General features: G+C 51.3%; 3 protein-coding genes across 3 annotated transcripts; all 3 read right to left on the reverse strand.

Moving 5' to 3' along the window:
• Positions 1-1484: 1484 nt before the first annotated feature.
• MBOAT4 (membrane bound ghrelin O-acyltransferase MBOAT4) lies at positions 1485-3329 on the reverse strand. The gene is given in 3 exon segments (XM_015861580.3): positions 1485-2421; positions 2633-2848; positions 3211-3329. Coding segments are annotated over 3 exon segments (1272 nt in total).
• Positions 3330-7518: 4189 nt separating this feature from the next.
• LOC107313414 (ribonuclease CL2) lies at positions 7519-8538 on the reverse strand. Its single transcript, XM_015861587.3, has 2 exons — positions 8492-8538; positions 7519-8068 (listed from the first exon to the last, which is right to left on the reverse strand). Exon 2 carries the CDS (start codon positions 8060-8062, stop codon positions 7625-7627), a length of 438 nt encoding a protein of 145 aa, XP_015717073.2. The 5' UTR covers positions 8063-8068; positions 8492-8538; the 3' UTR covers positions 7519-7624.
• Positions 8539-9271: 733 nt separating this feature from the next.
• Positions 9272-10233, reverse strand: LOC146761070 (uncharacterized). Its single transcript, XM_085546816.1, has 2 exons — positions 9712-10233; positions 9272-9566 (listed from the first exon to the last, which is right to left on the reverse strand). The coding sequence occupies exons 1-2, from the start codon at positions 10066-10068 to the stop codon at positions 9348-9350; spliced, it is 576 nt and encodes a 191-aa protein (XP_085402942.1). The 5' UTR covers positions 10069-10233; the 3' UTR covers positions 9272-9347.
• Positions 10234-10333: the final 100 nt, after the last annotated feature.

The following is a 10333-nucleotide window of genomic DNA, read 5'->3' on the forward strand; positions in this document are numbered from 1 at the left end:
GTGTTTGCATTACAAATGTGTAGGGCAGGGTGCACTGTGAATGTTCTTCCAATGGATGTGGCATCGTGGAAGAGAGAGAAGCTGCTTAGCTCCTTCCAGCTCCTTTCCCTCCGTCAAAATGCACAGCAGCCACCTGGCTTCATGGAGATGCCATGCTGCTGCTGCTTTTTCAGGAACACTTGGGGGCTACTTTTACTCTCTTCCACTTCAAAATGAGGCAGAGACAAGCTGCCCTGCTCCTGGGACAGTTCTGCAGTCACTGGCTGAGGGGCAGGTTTGGGGCTCATGGAGAGAGCCCAGTATCAGCTCTGCTGAGGGAGGACATCACCAGCTGAGCTTGAGCTACCCCTAGCTCAGCTGAAAACGAGGAGAAATTCATCCTAGCTGAAAATGAGGAGAAAAGTCTTTCAGCCTCACTTCACCTCCAGCTCTATCCTGCTCTCTTGTGGGAATTTTAATCCCCCAGGATTTTTGACACATTTTACACTTTCTGTGAATCTTCTCCGGGCTTCTCACCTGGATTTTTTTAATCTATTTGGCTGTGGTTGCTGCTGATGGGAGGGGATTGTTCCTTGGCTGGGCACCCATTTGCAATGAATTTCCCCCAACCCCCTTAGGGAGGAAGCCGTGCACGTCCCTGCCTGCTGAAAGAATGCAGGATGACTCCAACTGTGACTGTCTGGGGGATTTTTTTATGCTCCAGCCTTCTTGTGCCTGACTCTCCCATGTGCTTCCCTCTAACGCGGGCAGCATGAACTTTCCCATATATGAGAGGCTGACAACAGTCTTGTAAGGTTTTCAGCTATGTTCTGTTGACGTTGAATGTTTGGTTTCGTGCTTTCATATAAACAAACACTCTTAAACCCATGTTTTCCTGGTATGTTTCCCTCTGATATCTTATGCTTCTTCTCCAGCCTAAAATGTGTCAGGGAAAGCGTGAAGGGCCACCTACTGGAGAAGCACAGCAGGCCCATGCCTTCCAGTTGTGCTGCTAGGTGGTAGGGAAAGGAATTGTCACTGTTGCTGACAAATGCACATTTGCAGTACAGATGAGGTTGGTGGCAAGGCTGCATGCTTTCCACATGAAATGAGGCTGAGACCTAAAACCCCAGGACAAACACTGGGCAGGTGGTGCTGATTGGAGCCCTTCTGCCCAGCTTGGTGACATCCATGCCTTGCTTCAGTGCATCCCTTGAAGTTGGGGAATATCCCACAAGTAAAAGAGTCTGAGCCTCTGGAGATTTCTTGACAGAAGCTCTTATCGCCGTGTGCTCACATGTGAAAAATTTCTTCTCAGAAAGGGTGGTGAGGTATTGGCACATGCTGCACAGGGATGTGCTGGAATCACCATCCCTAGGGGTTTTCAAGAAGAGTGTAGCACTGAGGGATGTGGTTAGTGGGCACGGTGGGGATGGGTTGGTAATTGGACTGAATGATCTTAGTAGCCTTTCTCATGTTTATGATTCTATGTGCAGGGACATCCTCTAGCCAGCCAGTTGAGTTAGCCCAGGACAGACTCAGTTCTGCTTTGGCTTCTGAGTAAGCAGCAGGAGCAGCAGCACAAGGCCATAAGTGAGGGGAAGTATACTGTTGTAGGAAGCCCAGAGCAGACAGAGCATGGAGAAGTTCTCTGTCTCCACAGCCATCTGGATGTAGGCAATGATGAGTTGTGTGAAGACCCAGGTTGTGCCACGGTAGAGGAGCTTTGCAACACAGGAGGTGGCCCAGGAGCTGAGGAAGGGGTGGATGCGATAGTCAGCCTCTACCATGATGGCCCAGCATAGAAAACCAAAGATTTGCCCCGGCCGAAGGCCATGCCACCATGCAGAGAAGGCAAAAGTGGCAAGGAGTGGCTGAGCTGGGCAGCGCTGGAAGACCAGCCTCCTCAGCCAGAGGGATGTACTCTTGTTCCACGTTCTGGAGAAGACAGCCAGGCGATGCGTGGTCTCCAGCGTCCAAAGGTCATGGACAGAAAGGTCTCCCTGCTCCACCGCTGCCCCCAAACCTGCTGCCTCCAGGAGGGCCTCATCCAGCACCCATTGCGAGTAGTATGCCAGTCTGAAGAGCAGGGCCTGTGCCCACATGTGGCCCAAGCTGGCCCAGCCCTGCGTGTGGGGCAGCCAGCCTTCCAGCCATGCACGCAGCACCTGCAGCACCAGCACCCCGAGGTACCTCCAGCCCACAGCCCGCAGCGGGCAGGGGACAGCCCCCAGAGACATGACCTGAGCCTGAAACTTGCTGAAGGAGCACAGCGGGCCTCCAAGGAGGGCTGGGAAGGAGAGCAGGTAGCTGCACAGGGGCAAGGCTCTCTGCAACAGCCCCTGGCCAGGCTCGGGCAGCACGGTCCCTTCGTGGATGTCCAGGGACAGAGAAGTCACCTTCTGAGTGAGCAGCATGATGGCAGAGAGGGTGACAGCTGGCCTGGAAGGAGAGGGTACCTGAGCACTGCTGAGAGACCCTCAGGGGGTGGGCATGAGTACACATGTCCCACCTTCCCTCCGTCATGCCCACAGAGTGCTGCTGGCTGAGGGAGGTCCAGGGGGACTGACTGCTACAAAGCAGCGTTTCATGCAGTTCCTCCCAAAACAATTGGGAGGGTGGGAGAGGGAGGGAAGCAATGCTGTAGGGTTACCTGGTGTCCTGTGGTTCCAGCATCAGGCTGCCCAGGCCCAGGTGACAGAGTGTCTGCCAGCACATCTGGAGGCTGAAGACCCAGGTATGGACATAAGTTGGGCTGACCAAGAGGAGTATGAGCACAGAGCTGACAGCCGGGATGAGAAGCAGCAAGGCATAACCTCCCATGGCTGTGCCTGCAAGGAGGCATCCTCCAGCAAGGAGGAAGATGTACCTAGAAGAGACCAGATGCCCTTTGGACAGCTTTTGGGCAAAATGTAGCTTGGAATTCCTGCTCTAGTATCAGTAGTACAGTGTAGTATGAGACATGCAGCATCCAGAGGTCCTTCCCAGCCCCTATCTGTGTCACACCAGAAATAATCCCCATTCCCTGCCCTGCTCTTCTTGCCTGTGTGCTCATTCTGGTAAACCCACCTCTTTCAATGCAGGAGAACCTAGCCTGGCTATTGTAGCTTTAACCACTCTGAACTGGCCCTACTGCACAAAGAGGGGACTGGGGACAGCCAGGAGAGATCCAGAAAGTACCCATGGACTTGAACTGCCTTTGGCATGACAGCAGGGGTGCAGGCCACATACCGGGAAATCAGAGAGAGGTGCCCCAAAGCACAGAGGTAATGGAAGAGAGCAGCGAAGAGGAAAGCTGCCAGCTGGTACCAGGCTGCAGGGAGAAGGATGAGCAGGTCTGCCCAGCGCATGGAGAACCTTGATTCTTCCAGCCCCTGGAGAAGGGACTGAGCCAAGGGCTCTGTTTTATATGCAGCAGGACCATGGCGCAAAAAAAAGAAGAACCATGGAAACAAAGGTATCTACAGGAAGAGGAATGTGTTTTCCCATTCATTAGTGTTGGCTCCTTGAAGCACCTCTGTCCCAAGGTTTGTGTGTAGGTGGAAAAGTTTGGGGCTGGTTATTTGCTCTGCCAGGCGCCTGGGCCATTACCACATGCTTTGAAGGCAGCAGGGGCCAGGGCAGAGATAAGAGCCTCTTTGAGCTGCCAAATGTGTCATGCTGGGATGCACTTCAGAGCAAAATCCCCAGGTACATCCTGGCTTAGTCCTTTAGTCTCTTGGCTTCTTCTCAGCTCAGCCCTTCATGGAAAGCTGTGGTTCTTTCCAGCTCTGCCTGGGAAATTGAATGGATGTCTGCTTTATTTTAGGCACATGAAGATTGTTATTGCAAAGAGAAATACCTTGGAATTTCCCACTGGAAGACAACGTGAGAAAGGAAGAAAGAATAAGGTTTTACCCTTCCTCTGATGAATGATTTAAAATACTTAGATTGGTCTATTTTGCAGCAAACAAGGCAAAAGTAGTGCTTAATATTACAGAAAAACCTGTGCTCATGAAAAATGAATTCTTTCATTTTAAAACTTCTATGAATTATTCCTCTCTTCACTGAGCTTTTCAAGCCACCGTGATGTTGGCATCATTGTTTGGATGGCTTTTTTTTGGTTGTAAGAAGACAGGGACCAAAACCCCATGGGAAAAAAACAAATGGCTTGGAGTGAATACTGCCCAGGAACTGCCTTCTCATTTTGCAGTGTTTGTAAGAGCAGTGAGTGTTTACAGTCCATATGTGATAGCAGCGGAGAGAAGCTTTTTCCATGCCATGTGTGGCATGCATGGCATGCAGCAACAGCCTGCTTTCGTGGGACTCATCCTGCCAAGTCCATGGAACCCGACACTGACTTCACAGAGTAAATATTTTTCGAGGCCTTTATGGTGCCAATTTAACTGCTATGGTTCTGGAAAAAAAAAATGTTACTGCTTTTTGAGAAGCCACGGTAGCACTGGAAACGTGTTACTTAGCTAGTGCCCTCTTATTTAGTAATGCTAACTGCTGGGATGTGGAAGGGTAATCTTATAGTGAGCATGTGAGCCATAGGGAAAAGTACGAGAACTTCATTTGCTTCATTTCTGTGTACTAAACGAGCATCAACATGGTTCCTGTCTGAAGATACAATGATTTGACAGTAAGTGAGAAGAAGTGGGCTGCGTACTGTCAGAGCAAGCTGTGGGCATGAAACCTGAGCAGATACGATTTGTATACTACTCTTGGGCAAGTATCCAGAATGTTCGTGGCTGCTTTCTTAGTGGAATATACTGCTTTGGGAACAGTCCTAGTTGTCAATTGCAATGTAACCTATACTGATCTTATACATATGTAGGATATAGATGGGATTCCCACACGTACTGACTTGCAGGACAAAGTGAAAGGTATGAATCGAAAACAAAACCACCTTTATTTTAATGAAGACTTTATTCTAGAGAGAAGCACATACATTGGAAGGGAAGCTATTAAAATGAGGTTTAGAAAGGCTGGACTGAGCTCCTGCCTCAGACTTTCCCTGTGACCTTGGGCAACCTGGATTTTCCCATCCACAAAACAGGAGGATAGTTTCTGCCTCCCTGTGGTATTATAAAGCAGAATCAATTGGTAACCTTGAGACTTTACATTTGCAGTTGATAAGCGGGAAATGAAAGTGCGTAAATGAGAAAGGAATTAATAAATAAATGCATTAGTTGACTAAAACACAAACGTGCAAAAATCCTTCCTCTGTTTGCAGACAGCAGCCCCACGCAGTTATTTTCCTACTTGTTGCTACTGCAGATTTGCTGATCACTGATCACCTGCAAATGGCTCATGGCTGCTTTTGGCAAAGATCTTTTTGTCTCCCTGAACAAAAGGCCACATCCCAGTAGCTTAAGGGTAGTGCAGAAGTCGATCTTAGGTTGGATACCAGGAAAAAGTTAATCTCAGAAAGAGCAGTGATGCAGCGGCACAGGCTGCCCAGGGAGCTGGTGGTGTCACTGCCCCTGGAGGCGTTCAGGAAACACAGAGATGTGGCACTGGGGGCTGTGGTCAGCTGGCACAGGGGGGATGGGCTGGGGTTGAACTGGATGGTCTTAGAGGTCCAAAATCCAGACCTGTTTCTGAGAGCAAGAGGCAACTGGCATGCTTTTGATGGACCTAGACTATGTGCTGCTCTGTGTAAGTGCGAGAGGACGTGCCTCCTAAAGAAGTTCGAGATCTGAGCAGCACTGCCTGTTTGCTGGAGCAGTGCTGCCCTCAAGTGGCTCATTTATTTAGTTATTTATTTATTACTTTGCCCATTTTCAACGACAGAAGAGGTGATTTATTTTCAAGACAGAATCTTAATAGGAATTCCATTTGCTCCTTCAGTTTTGAGACCAAGGCCAGATGGAGACGGATCCTTTTGCTCCTCCTAAGGCTTTGGGATATTTAGAACAGAGATTGACCTCACTGAAGACTGTGTTGGTTTCATCCAAGCTGACCACAGAGCTCTTCAGACAAAAGGTACACAACTCCAGGGACCATGCCACTGGTGGGAAATAATGCTCCAGGGCTGCATGCTTTTCTTCCTGCTCCCTTTCAGGCAGAGATCCCCTTCTGGCAGCCCTCCCAGCTCCTCTAGTGGCCAGGAGAGAGCAGGCTAGAGCAGGGGATCTGCTGGAGGCTGCAAGGCCAGGAATGCCTCTAATGCCCCAGGAGTCCATCTTAGGACCTGTGTGTTTCAACACCTTCATCAGTGACACTGTCAGTGGAATTGAACATGCGTGTCTCCTGATGACACTAAGCTGAATGTGAAGTTGGCACAACAGAAGGAAGGGATGCCATCCAGAGGAACCTGGACAAGCTTGAGCAGTGGACCCACGGGAACCTAATGAGATTCAGCGAGGCCAAGTGAAGCTGTTGCACTTGGGTCGGGGCAACCCCAGGTGCATGCTGTACTGCAGAAGCACCAGTATTTCTGTGTAAGCTTTAAAGAAACCCAAAGAAATTCACAGAGGCAAGTTAACATTTATGAGTTTAAGAGAGAAGGAACTCACATAGCCAGAGATAACCAGCTGGTAAACTGCCCTAGGGTTTTCTCCAGCAGATACTAGTGGTGGCCAGCCAGCAAGGCGTCCATGCAGACCCTTAGCACTGCAGCCATATTTGTAACAGAAGGAGACAATAACACATTGCCTATCAGGATAACCAAGGTCACTCACAGAAAGCAAAGATACAGCTAAGAACAGTTTCTCACAAACGGGTTTCTTCTATCTAGCTACATGCAGAAGTAAGAGGCAGTTTACTTTGGCAGTCAGTGCTGAGCACCCTAGAACATGTGAGATGTGATCATGAAGATGATGAAGGGTCTGAAGCATCTCTGTTATGAAGAAAGGCTGGGAGCTGGAATTCTTCAGCTGGGAGGAGGGTCGCGTATGGGGAGTTTATCAGTGTGTACAAGTACTTGATGGGGAGGAATGATGACAGGCTTTTCCAGTAGTGCCCAGTGACAGGATAAACTGTATGTATGGGGGGTGGAGGACTTTGGAGTCTGTGTATGGCTTCAGCCATTTGGGTTTTTGGGGTCCCAACACTGCCTCAGCCCCACAAAAGCCCCAGGTAGGGACAGAAGCATCTGGTAGAGGCAACTGCAGAGCACACTGGGGCTTATAGGGCGGCCACAGAGGAGACTGGGTTCTCTGTTACAAGGCTTGTGGAAAGTTAAGAAACACTGGGGGGACTATGGGTTACTCAGGAACACAGTGTGATATCCACAGGGTCAGGATAACTGGGGAAGGTGTTGAATACATGGATTAAGGCAACCCTGGAGAAGCTATTGGGAATTGAGGGGAATTGTGAAGCACTTGCCAGGGCAAAAAAGCAAGGTGGGGGGTCTACAGGATATAGTACGGGTCAGAGGCACCCAGGGGACTAAGGTGTACCTGGGAGGTTGGAAAAAGGCAAGGGTTTATGGGGCAGCCTGGGTTGGCCATGACCACCCTGAATAGGGTTGGGGTACCCAAGGGGGCTCAAGGACACCCAGAGAGGAGCAGGTTCTCACGGTCCCCCCAGAAGCAGATGCCAGAGCCCAGGCCTGTGGCACCTCTTTTATTGCAGGTCCTAATGAAGCCCCTGCCCAAAGGAATGAAGCCCCTGCCCAAAAGGAGGGAATCCACCTCCCCACTCATTGCCCCCCATTTCAAGACTCAGTCACAGCTGCATGGGTGCCAGCGAGGTGCACAGGCAGCCCGTCAAGGCAGGAGACACGTACATGGTGATGAAGCTGCCGGGCCCGGTAATTGCAAGGGGGCCGGGTGTCTCCTCCCCGCAGGCGGCAGGCTGTGATGTCCATGGCTGTTGAGGTGCTGTGGATCCCCATTGTGTCGGCTGGGCGGGTGCAGGTGGCCACCAGGTCCTCAGCTGGCGCATGTACAAAGGTGTTGGATGGCTTGCAAGGCCTCCCTGGGGCAGTCACTTGCCGTCGTGCCATCATGATCCCACAGTAGCGGTTTCCCGTAAGCCCAGGTGTCCGGGGGTTGTCCACATGCTGCCGCAAGAACTTCTCATAGCGGCTCTCTCCCACAGCTCCTGCCACTGCTGCCAGTACAAGGGCTATGCATAGCATCCAGCTCGCCATAGGTACCTGCGGAAAGTGGGGTCAGAGCCTGGACTGCTGGAGTCCTGTCTGGAAACTCCATCTCTAGTCCCCTGTAGAGTGCCCATCCCAGATATCCATTACAGATCTCCTCCCAGTTACATGGAGAAGTGCCCTCTCAGACACCTGGGTCCACAGCAAAAGTCCTCTGAACACCTAGGATATCTGTGGATTCCACCCAGATGCCCATATCCCCTATGGAACATCCCAAGGATAATAGGTCTCCTACAGTTCTGCATCCCACAGGCACCTACATCACCTATTGCATGTCCTCTGGACATCTGGATCCCCTATATCTCCCCCACACCCTCAGACACTTGGATCTCTTCCATACCACTGTTTTCCCACTAGATGCTCAGGTTCCTTACAGTTTTCTCCTGCAAATATTTTAGTCCCCTGCACATCCCTCACCTGAACTTCTGTGTGCCTCCGTTTCTCTTCTGGCCTCAGGGTCTCCTGGTCCCTCCCACTCCTCTGCACTGCTCTTATACTTGTCCCAGCTGAGCCCAAAAGGCAAAGGTCCAGGAGGAGGGGCAGGGCAAAGAGCAAGGTCCATGTGTGTGTGGGGGGGAACCCAGCATTCAGGAGGCTCCACTCCCCTCACACCACCCCCCCTTCTGCCAAGGTTATTAGGTAATCATTAATTAACCATGTGACTGTCTGCACACATCCCCTCAGGTGCCCCCTGCCCATCTTGCTGTGGACTACACCAAGGCTCTGTCCTGCTGATGCTTGGACCCTATGCACAGGATACAGAGCACAATGAACAGCACAGAGCTTATGGCCTGGGTCTGCACACAGGTGCCCCCTCCTCAAGTGTGTTGGGGAAGCAAAATGAATTTGGAGGAACTTGTGTTGAACTACAAGGCATGTGAGAGACAACTGCTGAGCACAGAAGGGCAACTGGAGGCCCCTTTGGGGTGCCAAACGTCATGATAAAGACTTGTGACTTGCAGAATGTTATTTTTAAGGCTCAGGCTCATCAAACATCCACTGTGAGTTCCCTGTGTGGAGAAAAACCTGTGGGCTTTGCCTGCCAACGGAGCCATTGCTCAGAGAGAGCCTCTGGGAGGTGGTGAGTGAGGGCTCACCTCTTCTGATTCCATCTCCTGTTCTTTTTCCTTCTCTCTGCCTTTCCCACGTGCCACGTGCACCAGGTCTGGATAAAGACAAGGCAGTAATCTCTATTGCTCAAGTTCCCACCCTTTATTCATAGGGAACGATCCTAATTGCCTCCCAGAACCACTCAGGAGCTCTGGTTGGGCGCTCAGGTAGAGATTAGACGCTCCTCCTCTTCCACGTCTCTCCTCTTTCTCTTCTTTGCTTTGGTCCTGCCAGCTTCTGGGAGTCTCAGGAGCAGCCTCCTCATGATCATCTGCATCACGGTGACGTTTGCTTCCAACCGGCAGAGCTCCTCAAGGACAATGCTGGAGTTCATGCTGTAGCTGTGAGTCCCCGTGAAAGCTGGATGTGGATGGCTCATGTTCTGAAAACAACAGGGCAGTGGCACCATGAAAGGGACAGGAGCCAAAAGGGCTGTTGTTCCTTGTCCTACGCATTACTGACATGAGTCCAGGCCTCTGGTTGCAGCAGTCTTGCACCGTTTTGCCAGCCTGACCTGTATCACTCACCTTCTTCCATCTCCTCCAGGCTTTGCTACATATAAAAATGGCCGCAAACAACATCCCGCTGAGCAGGCACAGGGCTGGGCCGTTCCTGCTGATCACCTCCATGATTGCATCCAGCTGGGCACAGGATAGCAAAAGGTGGTCATCTGGGGAGCACAGGTTGGAGGTTTGGACAGTGTCCCACATAAGGGTGGCCCAAGAGGGGGGGCTGGAATGGCCGAGGCTGCCAGGGAACAGAAAAGCCACACAGCGCTTAAACATGAAGGAGATCCCCATGTTGAGCACTGTGCTGCTCCTTTCCTGCTGTGAACATCTGGTAATGCACCAGGTGCCCCACAGTGCAGTCACTGAGAGCTCCATGATGTCACAACAACTCTGCGGGCACCCAGCAACTGGGGAAGGTCCTGGAGGAGGCACAGCCTGGGGGGAGAGATTGCTCAGCCTGCTGCTGCCATGGCCATCCCTTCGCTGTAGGGCTGCCCCCACTGGGGCCTGGCCTGCAGTCCTGGGAGCTGTGCCCCTAAATGCTCAGTGAGGAGGAGCTGTGCCAGCACAGAGGCAGTGCTGGGCACTCCCTGACCAATGCCCACACTGAGTTTTCAAAATTTAAACTCTGAAAGACTTT

Source organism: Coturnix japonica, chromosome 4 (assembly GCF_054131305.1).
Source record: "Coturnix japonica strain WE chromosome 4, WE-NBRP24, whole genome shotgun sequence".
Classification (NCBI taxonomy): domain Eukaryota; kingdom Metazoa; phylum Chordata; class Aves; order Galliformes; family Phasianidae; genus Coturnix; species Coturnix japonica.